This window comes from Plectropomus leopardus, chromosome 8 (assembly GCF_026936395.1).
Source record: "Plectropomus leopardus strain MGB_pleo_1.0 chromosome 8, ASM2693639v1, whole genome shotgun sequence".
Taxonomy (NCBI): Eukaryota; Metazoa; Chordata; class Actinopteri; order Perciformes; family Serranidae; genus Plectropomus; species Plectropomus leopardus.
The window spans coordinates 6,007,708-6,029,338 of NC_142183.1; the positions used below are offsets into that span (position 1 = coordinate 6,007,708).

The 21,631-nt window shown below is 40.2% G+C and overlaps 1 protein-coding gene across 2 annotated transcripts in view; it reads right to left on the minus strand.

Annotated features, from left to right (window-relative positions):
• Positions 1-21,631, minus strand: part of afg2a (AAA ATPase AFG2A) — a 141,227-nt gene that overhangs the window by 114,071 nt on the left and 5,525 nt on the right. For both annotated transcript variants that reach the window (XM_042492953.2, XM_088080775.1), the window contains exons 6-12: positions 20,960-21,619; positions 20,751-20,880; positions 20,094-20,150; positions 19,502-19,625; positions 17,371-17,472; positions 16,142-16,295; positions 2,708-2,862 (exon numbers count right to left, since the gene is read on the minus strand). In XM_042492953.2, the coding sequence (XP_042348887.2) occupies positions 2,708-2,862; positions 16,142-16,295; positions 17,371-17,472; positions 19,502-19,625; positions 20,094-20,150; positions 20,751-20,880; positions 20,960-21,619 (1,382 nt within the window). The remainder of the gene's footprint in view (positions 1-2,707; positions 2,863-16,141; positions 16,296-17,370; positions 17,473-19,501; positions 19,626-20,093; positions 20,151-20,750; positions 20,881-20,959; positions 21,620-21,631) is intronic.

The following is a 21,631-nucleotide window of genomic DNA, read 5'->3' on the forward strand; positions in this document are numbered from 1 at the left end:
TGCGTGAAATAGCACTCAGCCTCAGTTGAATTTAAAGGTATACCATGCAGGAGTTCACGGTTTCGGTCTGTAAACAGTATAACCGGCCAAAGTGAAAATAAAAGCCAACTCCAGATTTACTTCACTCGGCATTTCGCCTCACCATATTTGCATGTTTTCAGTGCTATGCCCGTGATTTTCGTAACTTCTGAAATAGAAATAAAGTTCCAGCTCCAACTTTTCTGATCCAATGAAATCATATGCATCCGAGCTTATTAATTCCTTTTATCGATGCTGCCGTGTTTTTCTGATAGTAGCGCATTTACGAGATATCAAACTCATGTATTTTCACTGCTGGACACTGAGTCATGGCGAAGAGGAAGAAACGGTCCAGATTGTGGCTTTGTTCCACGAGGAAAAATTAAACAGTGCTGCTTGTAATGTCTGCAAACAGACAATTTCAAGTAACGACGGAAACACAGCAACATGCTGACACCAGCTGAGCAGCTTGTCCATTACCGAGGGTAAATATCTTACGTTATGATAACAGGCAGGCTGAGCAGATTTTTTTAAGAAAACCTGAATGACAACAAATGCTGTGTTTATATATATATTTTTAATCTATTTTGGATGGCTAGACCAAAACAGAAAACAGTTGTGTTCATGCTGAAAATCTGTTTGCATCCATTTTTCCACACAATTGATTAGGAATCAATAAGACAATTAATAAAAAAATTGATGGATAAAAAGAATAAATAATGACATTATTCTAATAATGTCATCCCCATTTCCTGTCATCTCTCCAGGTTCCCTATCTAATAAAGGCCATAAAAAGTCCCAAAAAATTTTCTTAGAAAAAAAAAATTGTACAGATTCATAAATAAAAGTGTGTGTGTACACACAAAGACAGAAATGTGCATACGCATTATTTTGGTTAAATGTATGAAATTGCAGGTATGCCTGATTCTCTCTCATTATTATTTTTAATGCATTGCAGAGCTGTGCTCATGTGAACGGGTCTCATTTCCCCCACCCTCAGCTCGCCATAAATGGATGTAAAAATGCCCCCAACATTCATTTGCATATCAATATTTGTGCCTACTCTACCACTCATAAGAGTCAATGAAAAATGAAAAACTTTTTGTGATATTTCTAGTATTTCTAGGAGTTTACACTCAGACTTTTTTTTCTTTTATGAAAAATATGCATAAAAAGCAATAAATAGAAACATATCTTGTGCCGTGTTGGTGAGGTGCCTGAGGAGCTGTTATTAAGCACAGCTGTGGATATTTGTAACGTCTGTATTGCTTCATATACATGCACTTAATTCATTAAATGTTTATGCAAACCATCGTCACGCTAAAATCTTAATTATTATTATTAATAAACCTCAGAAGGATGATCAATCAAGGATGATTCATTCATAGCCCCCATGCTTAAACTAACTTTACGAAGTGCTTCATACTTCAAGATAAAATCACAGACAAGGAAAAGACGGCTCATTTGTAACTAAAAAGCATAACAATATCAACAATAACAATAATCACTTATAAATCATTTTTGATTCATTTTATAAACGCACCTCTGACTGACATTTTTCAGAATGCTGTTCAGCCTAACCTACAAAAATAATTACACAATCAGTGAAATCGTCAAAAATCTTAAAATTATATTTAATCTCCTTGTCATTATGACTATCACATTTGTCTCAGCTGACATCGTGTGTACGCCCGGTCTGAAGGATGTATGAGGCACACACTTGCGCACCACTAATTATTCCAGTTTATGTGTGGGAAAAGGCGTATGCATGGTTTTTGTGCACACATATCGTTTATACATCTGCCCGGTCCTTAATGCAGCAAAATAAGAAGAAAAAATAGAAAATACAGGCCGAGGACAAAGTCTCTTAAGATAAATACACCAGTACACCATTCTATTGGGTCATAAGTGACGACTGAGAGGGATTACTCTTCTGAGTCTAAACCTTGGAACTGACTCTCTTTGGACGTAAGATCTGTGTGCATCTTTATAAAGCAGCTCACCTGTTTATACTTGAGTCAATTATACTATATAAACAGTCATATTGTGTCTGTATTTCATGTCTGTTCACTTTGTGATGTCTGCTCTTAAAACGTGCTAATAAAGTTTAATTACTTCTTTTGACCAGCTGCATTTCTTGGCTAATTTAACACAAACCACAGACACATTTTGGCAAGACCTAGGTACTGCGTTTATCTGTCATGCCTGGAAAGCACCCATTTTTTCAATTTTATTTTATCCCCTTTTTGCTATAACTGCAGACAGCCCTTCATGTATGCCTAGAGTCTGTTTAGGAACTTTTCCAGAGGATCAGGAAACATTTCAGAACTTTTACTGTGTTTCGACTAGTGGAACCAGGGAATAATTGGCTCCTCTGCCATAGCTCCTCATGCAAAAATGTACCTGTTCCAGAGGTAGTATTTTCTGATGACTCAGGAAATATTGGGGCAGTTTGCAGCATGCAAAGCTGCTGATTGGCGAGATGAACCAGATAAGGAACAACTTGCGTACAGCTTAACACAAGACTTGTTTTTTATGCAAGACATTTTTTTTTTTACGTTTATTGAGTTTAAAAACAAAGTTATGGTTTTGGATTTTTGACAAGTATAAAAACAGCAAGCGATGGTGAGTTTATGAGCGAATGAGGGATGCAGAGACAGACCAAAGTAATAGGGAGAGGCTACGTTACCTTGGGAACATCGATAGCAACCTCCCTCATGGCGCTCGGCTTTACAACAGACATGGCCCACTGGAGGTCCTGCAGCGTGACCGTCACCGTCCCTGTCAGCTGCTGGTCTGATGGTTGGTGGGAACCTCCCAGTGCTCGCCTCAGTGCATGCAAACCTGTAGAAATTAAGTTTACACGTTTTGAATTTAGTGTTTCCCGTCTAGGGCCACAGAATTAATTGAGTTATTACCGAAATCGAAATATGACCAAGTGCAATATCCCAATCAAAGAAGCAGTTTTTTTTTTTGATAAAAGGTAAAATGTGTCACAAGGTTCTATATAAATAAAGCATTGCAGTGCTAAAGAGAAGTCCACATCCGCCACACCAGAGCAGTCAACTTAGGGGCAACACTGAAATCTCTCATTAGATCAGCAAAAGAAACAAAATATTCTGAGCTTTTCTCAAAAAAGTCATGCTGTACAAAGACCAAAAAATAAATCAATGAACCCAAAAGATATGGAATTTAGCTAAAGCCCAAAAAACCAAGATAATGCTGTGGCTTAAAGAGATGGAAAGAGTCTTTGGGTTCATTTACAACAACAGAAATGGTGAATCATTTACAAAATAAAAGCCTGTGATTTGAGGCATAAAACGGGATATGAAACTGCTGTTTGTTTGCCTAAAGAAGCAATGCGAGTGTCGTTGTGGCTTTAGGGTTTTCAGTCCAAACCCACACGCACTCAGTCCAACTTTTTACTCAAAACATTCAGGCTCGTACATGCTGTGATGATACACGCCTAGCGAATGCAAATCTCAAAATGAACACTAATTCCCCTTTTGACCGCGGAAATAATTGGGCCCGCATTACTGGGGAGAGAAGAGAGTAGGCCGAAGGGAAGGGAAGTGTAATTGTAGCGCTTAAGGTTTTGAATGCCGTCAGTTCCCAAGACTTCAGCATCAGAACAAAAAGAAGATGGCAAAACAAACATGGATGTGTCAATATCAAGAATGGGCTTTTGTTTGGCATTGCAAAAGAGGTCAGAGCCGATTGATCTGGAGGAGAAAAATCTGGGCACAGACAGTTTTGCAAAACACAAAGGTGATGAGTGAATACAGACAGACTGCATTTATTCACAGGAAGAGTTATTAAACATGCATGCTCTTCCTGTATCGTGCTAATCAAATTGTGTAAGGCACTCAAGGGTCCAAAAGTTAAAGACCTATTCATGCTCTGCATGTGAAGTAACTGGCAGTTGGAGCACTTTCAAGGCTTTGACTGACATGAAACTCTCCTGGTTGAATCATCTGTACAAAAGATGAGCAGCTGTGTCAGGATACGTAGTTATTTAATTAAAAACAAGTCAACAGTAAAGCCTGTGTATGTAAAAAAAACTCACCCACTACCAAGCTTAAAATTGGGTTGCGTGCAAAGCTAAAACTTAAGATTAGGCTTCGTGGAAGCACTTGGCTGTCGGAATAGATTCCCTTTCGGATTCCGGGTAAATTTCTGTTGTATTCAGCGAGTGTTGCAATGACCCATGTTTTTGTTCCCAAGAACATAGCATTTTGCATTTGCTGCATCTCTGATTTGCTATTTTTGTTATGTTAGGTTGAGTTTACAAGCAGGGCACAGTTTTTTTTAGAAACCAAGTTGAAACATTAGGCAGGTTTCCATTACAGATTTATGTCTAAAACTTAAGTGATATTTTCGAAATGTTGATAACACACAATTGCGCGATGACTGCGATACTGTTGAGTGATGTTCAACATTCCAAGAAGCATGGCGATGGATGTTCAAAACATAAGCAGGTTTATTTCTATTGCAGCCACCACACTAGCCGTGATTACTGCCAATTGAATGTAACAAAGCGGTGTCACGTGAGGACACTATGTAAGCATTGCTGTAAGGACTTCCTTTTTCCATAAAGTCTTTTTCACAGTCAGAGGATTTAAATCCATGACCTTCCTGTCTTTGGACTTCTGTTCTAACAACCACTTGACTCTTAATCTCTGTTAGACAGGAAATAAAAATTGATGAAGGACCTGCGGCTTGTCATCAGCAGAGGATGTTGTTTCATGTTTCAGCTTTGTTTGAGGAGAATTTATCCAATAGAGTTTCCAAAATGATTGCAAATGCTCGCTTTTACACTGGCTTAACGTCTCTCCTCTGTAATATCTGAGACTGCAATGGCTCTCACTTTTAGTATCAATATTTTTAGCAACCACAGAATATTCTTCAAGGCTGCAACTTTAATAGGACTGACCAAAGGCCTCTTTTATTTATCCCAAACAGCACACATCTTAAATAAAATGCAATAAAGCTTATTTGAGGAAGCAATTAGGAAGATACAAAGCAATGTATAAAGACCTTGCAGATATTATGAAAATTTGTGGCTGTGCAAACAACAGCTTTATCTAATTATATCTATATATGCTTGAAAACCTAGTCATGAATAAATAATTTGCAAACATTTGCAACTTTGCTTAGAGAATCAGTTTAGTGCACGGGGAATCTTTTTAGTGATTTTCTGCTTGCGATATCCTCCAAGTGACATTATAGAAAAACAGGTCGGTCTGGTTGCAATGTTGCATGCAATCATAACTAAACATGCAGAGAAGAACGTGTGAGAGAACTACGACAATGCAGCAAACGCCATGTGTGCATCAACTTGCATCCAGCTGTGCAGATTTAACCCCTACAGGTGGGAGGACAGGTCTTCTCCGAGTGAATTACAAGCTAAATGTGGACAGTGATTAGTAGTTACAAAACCATCTCACAACCACGTTTCCAATCCCAGAGTTTGGTAACAGCATAGTAGAGACTCAAGTGTTCCCGATGTGCACACATCACAAAGACGCACACACACAAACTATTGGCTTCCTCTTCTGAGCTAATGCGGGAGGGTGGGGGGTGAAAAGGACAGGAGTTGGGGTGGCGAGGGCTGGAGGGGAACGGACGTGGTCCAGGGCCGGGGGCCAAGGAGCAGACGAGAGGGGATTTACGATCAGACAAGACTGCATCCTGTTTATATTTTCCAGGACCCGTTCGACTAGGCGAGGGACAGACAGCGAAGAAGAAGAGAAACACAACTAATGCAAGCAGGTTTGTCTTCCGCGAGCACGCCAAGTTGAGGTCAATGTGTTCCCCAGTCCCGGCCCCCCTGGTGTATGATGTCTTTTTCTCGCTCTCTCACTCTCGCTCCCCGTCCGCCAACCCTCCTTCTCACTCTCAGTCCCTAGAGTCCTAAACATCCCATCATTCCACCTGGCTGCAGCCTCAGCTCTTCATCTGCGTTAAAGCTTCAGACAGCGCTGCTCAGACTGCACAAAAACATCTGTTGCGAGTGGAAGGGGACAGGGCAAGACAAGACAGGATGTGGAAGGAAGCTGGGGTGAGGTGGGAGACGAGGAGCACCAGCCACAACACCATATGCACTAACCCCAAATCCTCAGCTGCCTGCCCTGCGAGGGTGGAGGGCCCCGGCCTCCGTCAGGCTGAGAGGATGATGGAACGGGGAGAAACTTGAGAGACGCCTGCGCTCTGATCATGTTGTCAGAGAAGAATTCTTTGTGGACAGCTGAAGAAGACCCAAAAGGGAGAAACCTTTTTGTCCTCTTCCACACATCCATATTGATTATTTTGCTTTTGTACAGACTTATTTTACATTGAAAGTAGGGATGGACCGATATTGGTTTTTCAGGGCCGATACAGATTTTTAGTAGTTAAGGAGACCAATAACTGATATTTGGAACCAAGAATTTACAATAACAATGAAAATCTTTCTGTCAATACATAGAATTAGGAATATAACAAACTAACACAAAACTTTGTTTAAACGCCTTTAGCAAATGCTTACTCAGAACTGAAACTTTCAGGATCATGTAAAGTTCACAGCAATGTTTTTATTAAGTCAAGTGAATATTTAAATTAAAAAATGAATAAATAAAATTAGCTTCCTGAGGTTTTAAAAAGTAAAAGTTCCTCCCATGCTGACACTTTGTTTGCACTTTTTAATGACTTAATTTTATCGGCGATCATTAAAATATAATGCCAACACAGATAATTGGCAAAATGCCAAATATCAGTCCCAATAATCGGCCAGGTCAATAATCTGTCGACCCCTAATTGAGACACCTAAACAAAAATACACATGCAGGGAACAGCAATGTAAAGAGTCTTTTAACAGGATTAAAGATGTTACATAGACAGACAAAATTTTATGCACAATTACACTCAAAAATAAAATATTATTATGAATCAAATTTAGGAGGAAATCCCAAAATTTGCAAGAAAAAAATTCTTGTCTTCTTGTTAATTCTTGTCTCTGTCGCAGACATTTACGGCCATAGATAGATAGATAGATAGATAGATAGATAGATAGATAGATAGATAGATAGATAGATAGATAGATAGATAGATAATATTCCAATCATTTAGTTGCCTTTTGCTTTTTGTTTTTTTCCAATTTGCAGGACATTTCTTGCTTTTTCTGTTGACACAATGAGCCAAGTTGCTCATTGTTATTTTGTTTTGTTTTGTTTTCCATGATTTTGAAAGAACTCTGATTTTAGATGTTTACATGCGTATAAAAAAAGTGTCTGAATCCAGCAAAAGAAAACTTGTGTCTATCCAAGTGTTAAGGGTTAAAAGTTTGAGTCAGTAGGGTTAAAAAGGCCAGCCATCCTCTAACTTTTAAATAGTGTGGTTGCACACAACCCTGGGGACTGAAAAATGCAGCTGACAAATGTTTCATAAATGTTTCACTGAGAATCATCTGAAACGGTCTTGAGTGAATGTAGCACTCTTCCAGCAGTAACGAGAAGCCTCGCAGAGAAGCAGCCCAACCAGAGGGGAAATGGGCTTCATAAGCCGCAGAGCTCGGAGTCCGGCCTGGACGCCCGGAGGGCAGCGGAAACTTGATTCAGCGATGTGACTTTAACATTTTGCTTGAGGGATTCTCTCTCTCCTGACTGCTCTTGGCTGACTCCGAGCACACATTTGGTTTAGTTATGAAAACATCCGAGGGGAAGGGAGGAGGAAAGAAAAGAGGCAACACAACACAATTTAATCTGAACCTTATGTGGACTCATTTTCTTCTTCTTCTACTCCTCCTTTTGCAGAATGCTTCAAATTCGCCTGAGATCTAGTGGGATTTGAGAGAAAAAGGGGCCCCCTAAATGTACAAGAATGCACATTTGCAAAACATCACACCAGGGTCTAAACTAGGTATGGAAGAGAGGGAGGAACTCATTTCACAGAGCCGAAGCCAGCCAAGGAGAAGAGAGGAGAACGCTTATTTGTGGTTTTTCAGCAGGGATGGTCTTAATTATGTGGGTCCCAAACAGACCTTCCCTGAAATCAAGGCCTTCTCTTTGGGGGTCACCTCCACTGACCCTCGCACCAAATTGGCCCCCTCTACTAAAGAATCAAGACTACATAACAGTATAAACAGAGATACTTTAACTTGTGATGACACCAAAAGTTCTTTCAACACAAGACGCGAATCCTCGTATTCTTATGGATGCAGCAAACGTTCAGATTAAATCAATCAAAATCAACCTCTAACAGTGACCAGGACCAGAAGAATGACTGGGAAGCTGTGGGCTGGTACGGTTGTGATTCTGCACAACAGAAATTTGAGCACCTGCCCCAGTAATTGATATTTATTAATAACATTTCTGGTCCATTCGGATACATGTGGCCCCATCAGCACAACAGAGGGAGCGCATATTGTACACAACAATCCAGTACAACTCTTCTGCACGCCCGGGATGTCCCAAGCGGATTCTCAGGATGGGGAACAAGGTCAAGGTCAAAAAGGAAAAGAATAAGTCACAACAGACAGCATTTTCAGTAAATGATGTCAGCATGCACCAGCAATGCAAAAGCATCCTTTGCTGGATTCTGGATGGGATTTAAAAAAAAAAAAAAAAAGAAAGAAAAAAAAGCAATTTTTAAAAATTATTATTTTTGGCATTTTTTTAAGAAAAGATTTCAGCTTTTTCCTTTTTTTGGAAGTTAAATTAATTTTATTTTATTTTATTTTATTTTCATTTTTATTTTTTATTTTGGCATTTTTTGAAGAGAGCATTTTGGCAATTAAACAAGGTCAGGAGGTTTGTTTGACAAGTTTTCTGAAAAAAAAAAAAAATCACCAAATTGACACCATTTGTAATAGCCACAAACTGTAACAACAGAAATTATCGTTGGATTCTCAAATTTCAAACAGCCCTTGAACACATCATATTGTACTGTGCATGTTTGTAAATATATTTCCATGACTTTTCCCAAAACTTAAAAGGGTATATTTAGTTTTCTAAAACTTTCCCATGCCTGGAAATTCCATGACTATTTCTTGTTTTCATGACAGTACGAGCCCTGACTGTGTATGTTTACTGTGCAGCTGTATCATGTAGTTTCACTCATGCGATTGCAGGTAAACTTGCACCATCTGAGACTTGCCCTAAGCTTCTAGGGAGGAAGAAAAAAAATGAGGTAGGAATCATGCAGTGGTTAAGAAGACTTCAAACAAGAAAGCGTCACAGAGCTCCTTTGTCAGAGACAGCAGCTCATCACCCACAGAGTCCAGGGAGGTGTGTCAAAAAGTCCATCTGCACCTCAGCAGAGCATTCCACTTTTCAACAGGGACGAATCAGGTCTGTGTAGCGTTACGCTGCACTGTGCAGCGCTGCATCCAACACCCACGAGCTGGAGCCGCCAGCTCTCCTGCGACGCTGTCCTCAGATGAATTGTGAAATACTTTGGGCATTACACCATTACGAAACCGCAGGAACGTTTTCATTACTCGCCGGGGCTTCCGGAACACTCTTTGCACCTGTATTTACAATACCAAACATCTGTTCCCGGAGCTGAAACACCGCAATAATATGTGCTCTTAAAGTGCGTACACACACACACACACACACACACACACACACAAACACACAGAGATGACAAAGACAAATACATGTGCTGACACACTCCAAACATGCGGAGAACGTGTGCAGGCGTACACACACATGCACACCAGTACAGAACACACACACATGCGCACACACACATCTGTCACTGGGTGAAGGTAAGTGCCGGGGTTAAGGAGTACAAGCAGCACATTTCCGGATTTTATAAACAGAGGCCTCAAATAAACTTCACATGCTGATCCGACTGATATTTATGTGACCTGTCCTGAAATTCCTGAAGTGTCTTTAAAAGGACAAACGAGTCGGGAAAACACTTTATAAGGCAAGGCTGCCGCTGTAAACATCAGCGAGCATTCAGCAGTGTTTGGACCCATTTGGACCTTTACCGCAGAATTTATGTCAAACACACAAAACTCTGCACATTTTCGCCGCCATTTTTCTTCTTCGCTTCGACTCAGTGACGTTAGTATTTAGCTTTAGAGGATTCGAGCGTGTTAGCCGGATCGCTTTGCACGGTTACCGAGTAAATCATTTAGACCGTTTAGTCTAACTCTGAGATGTTATATATTGAGCCTGATCTTCGGCGTCAAATAAGACGACAAACCGAAAAGCTTTCAGCTGACAGAGTGCAGAGTTGTGTGTTTATTATTCCACATAATCAATTTTACTGGCCCCTTTTTGTTCCAGTGGGCTTCCCCTGTTTAGAGAGGCTTGTAAACAGTGTGTCCGGATGTGGCACAAACCAAACAAGCACGCACACGCATACAACACTCGAAACAAACGTGCGCCCTCACACACACAATTTGCACTGTTTAGACTGTGGAAATGAGTCATCTGCTCGCACCGGGATCAGTTGAACGCCAACAGGACGACAGAGAGACGCCCGAAGTCTGGGAGGCACCACCAAACCGTGTGATAGCTTCCAATACCACACAAAACACCTTGAGGGATTCATCATGAGGAGCTGTTTAGTATAATCTGTGCTGAGTTGGGAACATGGTCGATATAACGTTTGGGGGATGTAAGATCAGCAGAAATCAGTGCCTATGTGGTTTAATCAGAGGAAATCTGCAAAAAAAGCAACACTTACTGTTGGTTGTCTCTTGACTGCTTGAATCAGCTACCCAGCTTTGATTTTATCTTTCTAAAATTTTCTTAACTGATCTGAATCTGCATTTTCGAGTCTGTCTGTCTGTGACCACTTGTCACAGGCCAGCATTCCCTCAGATACTGCATTGTACAGATATGGAACAATAAACATCTGCTTTTGGAGGCATAATTGCAGTTGGAAATACCACAAGTTCTTGCAAAAAAAAAAAAAATCACTGCTGTTTCTATGAAGACATGAAGCACAGGTTCAGTGTGACAGTGGCTCCAAGCCAAGTACGGCTCTTGTGCCGATCATGTTTGATTAAATTCTATAATAAAACAATAAAGTCAGTTTACTATAGGCAGCTCAGAGTCACAAATCTCTGCAATTTGCAGTGCTTTAAATCCTTTCTTGTATCAGCAGATTATCAGTTTGAATCGGGAAACATCACAAAAAACAATACTATTTGCGATTAGCCAAGTGTCAAACTTCCTTTGCACCTCATAATAGCTGAAAAGCAACATAGTTTCCTCCGTGTGAATCAGACGTGGAGCCGCTGTGCAGCAGCTCTGCAGCTAACAAACAATAAAACATGACTTCAACAATGACTCTATCTGCGTCGGGCCGTCCAGTAACTGTGTGCGTGCTGACACACGTCTGACATAAAGCCCAGTCAGAATGACGTGACGAGGAGCTACATCAGATACAGCAGGAACGCTGTCAGAAAGGTTTATAAATAGAGTTACTGGCGTGCAGGCTGTACATTTTTGGGCTGTGACTAACACAGTCCAGCAGATCATCTTAATGTGTACGTAAATCTGTCAACCTGCGAGAAACCATGATGAAAGCCATGTCCACCTTAGACACAGTAACTGAGACAGATGAAGTTCAGAGCAGTGAGTCTGATAGAGGGTGAGCGCCCACAGACAAAAAAATGTTTACAAAGATTTGTGGTTTAATTTCCTACGATTACGAGTGGTTAACATGTAAAATCTTCAGAGTTTATAACATTAGAAAGTTGAAAATAAAGAAATTTTGCCGCTCAAACACTAAATCTCTCTACAGTACAGCTGAAGAGGCCATGGCTGTGAGTAGAAATGACTGGCTGGTTACAGCTTTTTCATTTAGATTTTGTTGTATTTTTCTGTAAAATGTTCTTCACTTCTGTTGTTTTTTGTTTTCATGTTGTTGAGGGAGTCCATTTGAATAAACCTCTGGCTTCTTGACCTCTCTTTTTTGTTTTTTAAAAATTCATCTGGATTTTTTGCAGTTTTTTTTGTGTGCAAATAAACTAAACTAAATTTGTTGCAAGTTAGCGCCTCAGTGTGTACATACGCTATTTGTGATTTTTTTTCCCTCACTGCTTATCTTACTTTAAGTGAAAAAAAGGCATGAATAAAAAAACATACATGAAATAAAAAGTTTTCATCACTCATATCCCTTTAATAATATCAAATGTATTTTAGTAATGCCAGTTCAACCCAATTGCTACAATAAATGTTGTTATTGTACGTTTTTGCAAACTGCCAGTATGTAAAATTAGTACGTTGATATGTAGCAGATATGTTGAAACTTTATGTTTCTTTGACAGAAGGTCAACATCCACAACTGAAAAGACGTTTACAAAAGCAGGTGCTTTAATTGAGTGTGGGTGGTTAACTTGTAGAATCTTGACAGTTAATGAAGTTAGAAAGTTAAAATAACGACACTTAAACACGAACTCTCTCTTCAGCTAAAGAGGCCAGGAGTGTGAGCAGAATTCAGAGGAGTGTGTCTGAATGGAGGTCAGACCATCTGCCCTCCAGGCTGACATTACATTCACTGCATGCAGCCCTGCTTGGCTGTTTAGCTCCCCACAACATCACATTTGTCCACTAGAGGTCCTCATGAAAGGTTATTACAGTTCATCATTAGTGTGTCTGACCTCTCTTCCTGCAGCAGTGAAGCAGTGATGCAGTTTACTTTTACTGTAACTTAACTTTGTTGTTGCACTGCAGATATTATATTCTTTTGCAAATAAACCTTGATCAAAAATGATCAGATCACCAAAATGTAAGAAAAAACATATCTGCTACTCAAATGCATTTAATTGTTTTAGGACTTCCTCCTAAATCTTGTCATATACAGGAGAGAATTACCTATTCTGAACACTATAAATCTCAAAAAATTAAACAATAATAGAGAGAGAGAGAGAATAGTTTCTTTGGTTGCTGACAATCAGAAGCCTTTTAAGGCATCATCGTCTTCTTCTTCTGACTTCAGTGTATATCTGCGTTTTCATTTGAACGTTTTTTTTCTTTAAATGCTTGTGTGGATATATATATTTTTTTTTTTTTTTGAGAAAGAAAGAGAAAAAAGCCTGTTTTGAAAAATACACAAATACATGTGGACTAGGACACAGATGCTGGCATTATCTTTAAATTGTCACCCCTCTTTATGTCTTTTAGGAAAACAATAATCATTTAATCAGTGAACAATGACCTAATTTTATTTTTTTTTATTTAAATCAGATTTGATTAAATTCGTAATTTTAGTTTTCCAGCAAACAAACAAATGTATTTTGACAGAAAAAGTACACCCACTCATGATTATGCCCTAAAACTGAGACTCACTCCTGTTTTTTTTCTCCAGGTTTAAAAATCCTACCTTTCATTAAAGGATCATGGTGTTCAACCTGGATTCCCTCGGTCAGTGCACATGATGTAAAGCGCAGATTTTCTTAATAATTTGTGTGCTCAGTGGAAGCTTAAAGGGGATTTGAGGTGACCCCGATGAAACAGACTTTACTAGATCTGGTATGAGCGTGCATTACATTACATTCGAAACTGGCCGATCCGTGATCAAGTGTAATTACGTGCTGATTATATAACACATCTGTCGTCAAGAAGTTGTTTCTGGGGCTCGGTGCAACTCGGACTGGACAAACAAAAACTTCCCGAATGACATCAAGATTTCCATCTATTCTTATACACATGCAAACGGGCTCACAAAGAAAAAAAATACACACACAGAGAAAATTCAGCCACTCGGCCTTGTCATCCTTCCCTCTGCCTTTCTCCTGAGATGAAAAATGACTTTAAATACTCTCTGATCTATAAGCAGGTTGGTATTGTACTGAAGGCAGGATGTGAAACCCCCACCACAATGCTTGTGTGTGCGTGCATCTAAAATCGAATCGTGTATGTGTGCATGCCTCTCTGCAGCTGTGCAAGGTGGGGATCTTGTGCGTGACCCAAGCAGCCGTCGCTATATCGTCCCCCCATTTTTATTTTTCAGGAAGCAGTGCGTCGGAGTGTACGTTCCCCCAGCAGCTCATTGTTACCTGCAGCAGCAGAAGGAAACAACTGCAGTTCCTACTTGATGTGTTTTTGTGCCTCTTTGGCTTTTGTTCCTTTCAATGAAAGCAAAGAAGGAAAAAACAGATATCAACTGGGTATGTGTGTGTGTGTGTGTGTCTGTTTTTGTGGATGTCAGCAATATGTGGCAGCACAATGTGTGAATTCTTATAAATAAGTAAAACTCACTTAGGCGCACACAAATTCGCTGTCAAACCCATAAAAAATGTCATCTTTGCTGTACACCAGTGATACTCAATTTACATCCCTTGGGCCAAATCTGGCCCTCAAAAGGGTGCCAGGTGGCCCCCCAACCATTATCTAATTCACAATTAAAATAAAGTGATTCACTGGGAAATGTTTTTATATATTTTGTATACAGAAGGTGCCAGAGTGCATGAAAAAAATCATCAAAATGGAGCTTGTTTTTTTTTTAAAAAGTGCCAATAGAGGATCCCCTGCACCCCCGACAGAGGTCCTACCTTTAATGAAAGGTAGGACCTCTGTCCAGTCCGAAATCCCAGAAACGTCCTCAAAACAGAGAAATGTCCAAAAATCCCTAGAAACACGTAAATATCCTAGAAATCCTAAAATCCTTGACATGTCCCAAATATGTGCTGATCTATCTATCTATCTATCTATCTATCTATCTATCTGTATGTATCAAACCCAATGATCCCACTATGGATGGCCCCTAAGGTCAGAGCGTTTGCTTATTTGTCAAATTGAACTTATCAATTGTATAAAATCAGACTTCCAGTGAGCCTTTAATGTCATTGCATGTAGATTTCAGGAGATTTTAAAACACACTGCCGACACTTTTAGAGCTTCATTTGTATTCTATTTCACCTCAGTTTGTATTTTATTTGCACTTTATTTCTAGAATCAATGAGCCGACAGAAAGAAGTAAAGCATTAAAGCATTAAATGCATTTTGAAGCTGTTAGTTCTGCTGCGGCGTACTTGCGAGAGCCTCTGTTTGTTTAGTGATTTTGGGTTTGGAGACTTTTGGGGGAAGCGAGCAGAGTCAAACGGGGTTGGGGAGGTTGTTGTCTCCCTCCGGGGCGCGAGGAGGTTTCTCAGAAAACACTGCCAGTCACGTCTGGCCCTTTGCGGACAGTAAATCACGCTCTTCGCCGGAGTGCTTCCGCACAGCAGCCCCAGCTCCCTCCTCAGCTGGAAATGCAATATGCCACGTACCCCAGGCGCCGGGACCACCCAGGAGGCATACGGGGTCACACACAGAAAAACAAATGTGCATGTGCTCGTACAATCCCACACACCCCCACAATCAAGCACATTTAGATACACACATACTGTATAGAAGCCAATATGCATGTCCTCAGGATGTGAGGTGGATTGGTTTGTGGCATCAGGGGTGAGGGGGCAAAGGAATTTCACAACAAGTGGTGGTTTCAGTGGTTTCTCTCGCTGGGATCTTAATACCACAGAAGCTCACAACTTCCTCTTTGGCAAATATCAAAGCATGTTTGACCCTCAGTGTTCAAAGCGGCTGCAGCAGTGTCAGACACTCCGAGAAAACATCTCAAAAAACTGTTAAAAACTAATTTAGGAAGGAATAAGTCACCAGGAATTGTGGTTTTGGGCAAAGCAGAGGTGGAGTCAAATGTACCTAAAGCTCAACAACAAACTGTTGTTCGTACGCTGTTTGTTCGTTGGTCGGGTGCCTGAGTCCACGAGGCAAACCAGACTGCTAAAAGATGGTGAGCATGTTTGGGCCAACTGGCATGCGCGACTTTGTTTTGGTTTCCTAAATTATGTTGGTTTCGGGAAGTGGAAATCGATGCAAAAGACAGCACAACTGGTTTGAGAGTAGCTGTGGATGTTCTTGGTTTCGGTGGCAGTTTTATGATACAGATTTATGACTGTCACAATCTATAGTTGCATTTCTGGGAACAATATTTTGCTGCCTTACCGGGACATTTTGTACATGATGTGGTCCAAAAAAGAGGGAAGAGAAAAACACTGCAGACCACAGTCAGACTGTCATGTGCACGATTTTGGATGCCATCAGGTGCCTGCCACTAGGAAACATGTTTTTTTAACCATTTTGACTTTCTACATAACAGTAGGACAGTGTTCACTTGCCTGCTTCTTTGCAAACAGCTGCAAGGTCTGCTCCTACGTATCCGTGAGCGGCGTCGGCCAGCTGCGTCACCTCCTCCGTAGTGGCGCTGCACGGTACAAAACTCAGCTGCCTCTGCAAAATATCTGCACGCTCTGCAGCACCAGGAACACCCACCTGCCGCCAGGAAGTAAAAAAATAAAATAAAAGAATCAATAAATTGCAGAAGAGATGGTTTTGTTTACAGGGTTCATACATTTTTACCAATACATTTCCATGACTTGTCCATAAATTTGAAGCAAATTTTCAAGACCATAAATTCTCTGAAATGACTATCAATACTCCTTAATGGTGCTTTATCATTACTATATATTAGCTTTTTAAAAATATTTATTATTTAAAAAAAACAGGGTAAGAAGTAAATATTTAAATATATCTTAGGGACTTGTGTTTTTTTATTTTGACTTAGGGGGAGGGCATTAAACTTCAAATGGCTGTATTTTGGCTTTTTTCTTTTTAATGTAAGCCTTTTTTCTTAAACTTTTCGCGTTTTTTTAATAGATTTTTCTTTTTCTTTAAAATTTTTTTGTAGATTTTTAAAGAAAAAAAAATGCCATTTTTTTTCTTTAAAATTTTTGTGATTTAAAAAAAATGGCGGTTATTTTCCCTTCAAAATTTATCTTATCTTTCTTTAAAAACTGATTTTTTAGATCATCCAAAAAAAACACCAACACATGTAGCTATTGCTGGATTTTCAAATTTCTAAGGTCTTTGAACACATCATGTGTTATTATGAAGGTTTGTTCAAAAACATCCCATCACTTTTCCAAAACTTAAGAGTATATTTAGTTTTCCAAAACTTTTCTCGGCCTGGAAATTGCCATTTACAAATTCTATGACCTTTCCAGGTTTTGCATGACCGTACCAACCCTGTATTTACACTCAAAGTAATTGTGGGGGAGCCCCAGAAGGAACTCCAAACCATAAGCGGATAAAGTACTTCAAGGCACATGGCAGAGATATTTCTAGCAGTGTGATTGATATCAATGATCTTGCAACCCAGCAGCAAATATCTTTAAACTTTAACACTTAAGTGCACTAGATTAATACCTTTTACCAAACGGATTCACAACAAGCAAACAAGGGGGTGCTGATAAACACACATAGCCGCTGGTGGTTTGAAACAGAGGAATAAGCTGAAAAATATCTGATACAGGACAGTCTTTTCACCGTAGCGTATGTTGGTACGCACCTCCAGCTCCTTGTCAAAGCGTCCTGGTCGACGCAGGGCGGGGTCAAGGGCATGGGGCCGGTTTGTGGCCCCCAGGACTAACAGCTGACCTGAGTGTCCCTCCTGGAAGGACAGGAAAAAGAGTCAGTTTTGGTCTCCCATTAACCATGGAAGTTGTGAGGCCTAAAAATGACTTTATCCAAGATGTTAAGCTGAATCATTTTCCCCGTCCGTGGTATGAAGTTGTGTGAGGTTTGCAATCCCCCCTTTTCTCTTGCTGATGTGTTTAAAACCATGTTTTAAATTGTATACCCTATTTCTTTGTTCTTTTGCTTTGTCCTTTTAAGGAAGCCTTGTATAACACTTTGGCCAAGGGACTACAGATGAAATATAGCCTCCTGGTTTATACCGTTTGTATTAATTAATTTATACTGTCCATTCTGAATAATCTACACCTATATTGCCTTCCTCAGACAGTGACAGAGGACATGCTGACGGAAAAGATCATGATCGGGACATTGCCTACTGTGTTGGCAAATATATGCACCAGGAATCTGATGCGAACTGTTGCTTTGAGTCATCAATATCAACTTTCTAGGAGCAAAATAAATCAGCCCAGTGTTCAGCTTCATCATCAAGCATTTATGACTCCGTTCGGTCATTTTTCATACACGAAACGTCAGAGAGTATTTGATTCTGGTCTGATGTTAAACTTGTGTCAGACCTTTGTTTCTCAGGGCGGTCTGCGAGCAAGATGAGATTTTTTTTCTCCACCTTTCATTACTGCAGGGAGAATTGAAACACAAATAAATTACAGTGCAAGCAAGAATGTCGAGGAGCAGGAAGTGCTCTCTCCACATTCCACAAACCAATCAGCGCTGATGGCCTCGGATCATCTGGTCTGGAAAACAGACAGGAGCGGGGAGCCGGCAGGGTGTAGGTGTATCTGTGTAATATCACCGATCCAAATGTCGGCTCTGTTCTGCCTGGCCTCATGGAGATGTACTTTACTGATAAACTTATGCCAAATTGGCAGGCTATGGCAACCTCAGGTGATCGGTTTCCCAGGCTCCTATTGGGTGTGTGTGTGTGTCTGTCTGTCTGTGTGTGTGTGTCTGTGTGTGTGGGGGGGTAATCTTTTTTCTCATCAGGCACTGACAGAACGCTCCGAGGACAAACAACACCCCGGAGACACAGCCCACAGTGTCTGAAGGGCGTCCAGCATGCAGAGATGGTTTCTGCATGATAATCTGTATTTCCAATGAGGACATTTCTGGACAGAGCCACGTTCTGCTGCAGAGAGCCTAAAGTCACGTGTGTGTTTGAAAACAAGCGCTGGTCAATGTAAAGCAGACCTCCTAGTAATAAAGATCCTGATGAGTGGCACAGAAAATAACGGCTGTCACCAGGTGTATAACTTTTAAGTAGAGCTAAAACAAGTGGTTGATTTTTGATTAGTCGGCTGCCGGAATATTAATCAGTGACTATTTTCATAATCCATTCATCATTTTGGACATTTGAAAGAAAAACTGGCAAAAGAAAAACAATCAGCAGCTCCAGTGTCCCAAATGTAAAAAAATTCAAGTCCTCTTTTTCTTTTTCTAATAGTAAACTGAATATTTGGATCTTGGCACCGTTATTATTTCATATTTGTACTATTAGAAGAATGTGTGTATTATGTGGGGAAAATGGGTTACTATGTGAGTGATATGTGGGTTATTTTAACTGCACTGATAAGAAGTAGCACTCCAAATTTCATTGAATCATGCACCAAGACAATAAGGCTTTCTTGGACAAAACAAGACATTTAAAGAGTTTTTCGTGAGCTTTTGATGGAGATTTGTGCTGACATTTTAGAGACCAATGGAATTTGTGTGCATCTACTGACCGCCAACAATATTTAAAATTACTGTAAATATAATATATTCAATAATTATGTTTTTTTATGTACATTCTTATTATTTTATTTAACTAATATTCGGGTTTTTTTTGGTCTTGCCAATTTTAGGGTAATTTCCTCGTAAGTTATTCATTGCCTGCTTCCCATGTTTTTGAAAGAAATCAGGCCAGTCTGCTCATGATTTAACAGGGTCACCCAAGAATCATGAGCTGTCAGGGTGTATTATGATTGAAGGGTAAGAAGTACACTTACTGATCCAATCCCGTCCATCAGAGTCAGGAGAGAAGCAACGACTCGTTTCTCCACCTCATTCTGTGCTCCTTCTCGCTTTGGGCACAAAGCATCCAGCTCATCAATAAAGATTATCGCAGGTTGTCTGGAAATCAAGTGAAAATGTGAGAACTGTTAAACACACTTGCACTCTTTACAATGCTTATAAATGACAGACAAGACTGCAAGATTCAAAAATCACAAAAAATATCAATCAAATTTTTATTAGTTCTGTTTAATTTAGAGTGCTTGATGTTTAATTTTAAACTGTACGGACATTAATCTTGTACTTTTACTTATTGTTGTACTGCACTGTTTGTACTCTCAGTATGGTGCCTTCATGTGTAAGATCAGAAGATCAGTGCTTTTAATATGAACAAGAAAAATAAAGGCAATTTTACAAATAACATTTAGTACAAATTAATAAATTACAAAAACGCCAAGAAAAAAACATGTTAAAAGACAGAGGTCCAACAAATAGATGTAAATTTGGTGTTTTGCATAAACAGAATACACACTAGGATAGTGACCCTGATGGTAATCTAAGGGCTAGACTACAAACCACAAAGTTTACCTCTGAGATGCTTCAGTGAATATTTGCCTCAGCCTCGCTTCTGTCTCACCATAAAATCTGCAACAACACAAATGAAACAGATCTCATGAATAACAATGAAACAGTATGAAAAATCTCATTTTGATTACAGTGACCAAAATTATCATGGTTATGAGTATCATTAAAAAGTGCAGAAAAAGTACAGATGCACACACCCAAATACTTTATAATGAAAACCACAAATTAGCAGCACTATGCTGTTTTATTGCATGTACTTCATGTAAACATAAGAAACGTCAGTTTTCTTATAAAATACAATGAGATCATAGTAAAAATAATAGGGGAAAATGTACTGAAAACCGCATTTAAAAGTATTATTTTCTTGTTAACTTTTTATTTATATATTAATTTCTTGTATTTTTTTAACCTTTTTTTATTAACTGTTTTTCTTTTCTTTTTAGCTAAATTTAAGGAAATTTTCTTGTAACTCATAACATGTAACTTCTTCTTGTGTTGTTTGAAGGAAATCAAGTCCATTTGCTCAGGTTTCAAAGGTTTAAACTGCAACTATTTAATTATGACTTCAGATCACAAATCAGAGTTATAATACTGTTGCCCACATTTAATACAATCCCCATTACACATTAAAAGTGACCTTTTTTAGAACTTTGACCGTACTTGCTCATGATCTCTGGGCCATTGATGACTGTCATGTGAGCTCCGACCTCATTGGCTATGGCTCGTCCAATCATGGTCTTCCCTGTGCCCGGGGGACCGTACAGAAGCACTCCTCGGGGAGGTGGGATCCCTGCAAAGAAAACAGCTTGCAATTAGAGATTTAAATTTTAAAGACGAATGTGGGACAAAAAATGTGCTGTCTGACTGACCATAGTTGGAGAACAACTCAGGGTGTTTCAGAGGAAGCTCAATGGTCTCTCTGATGACATCCAACTGACTGCTGAGTCCGCCAATCATGCTGTATGTGACCTTTGACCTTTTAGCTTCTGTGTCTGGATCCTGCAGCCCTGCTCGGTCTCTGAAACTGACTTTAGTGGAGGATGAGATGCAGTAGAAGGTGTCAGTACTCAGGAAACCATCAGGGGGAGCTGTGGGGATTTGCTCTGTCTGATCTGAGCTCAGCGAGCTCTCCACACAGACAGCGTGCTCTGCCGACCGCGCAGGAGGATTCTGGGAGTTGTAGGAAGGGGTGCAAGGAGCAGAGGGTGAGGAGGGAGAAGAGAGGTGGGCTGGTCGGCGCGGGGTGCTGGCTGCAGGCCCCGATGTGTCCCCCGGCGTGCTTGGTGCCCCGTCAGCGCTGTTGTCATCCACAGTGAGCAGGCTGAGCTGCAGAGAGAGGTCAGCTGACGTGGAGTCCAGCACAGAGTTCATCACGGAGGACTCCTCCGGGTCAGGGCTCAGTCCTGGGGGAGGAAGCGGTCTGTGGATGGTAAGGCCGTCCTCCCTTCTTATGGCATCAACGCGAAGGCTGCATGACCGGCCAAAGTAGGTCAGAGGGATGACGTTTCCCGGCAAAATGATGTTCCCAACTGGCACAAGAC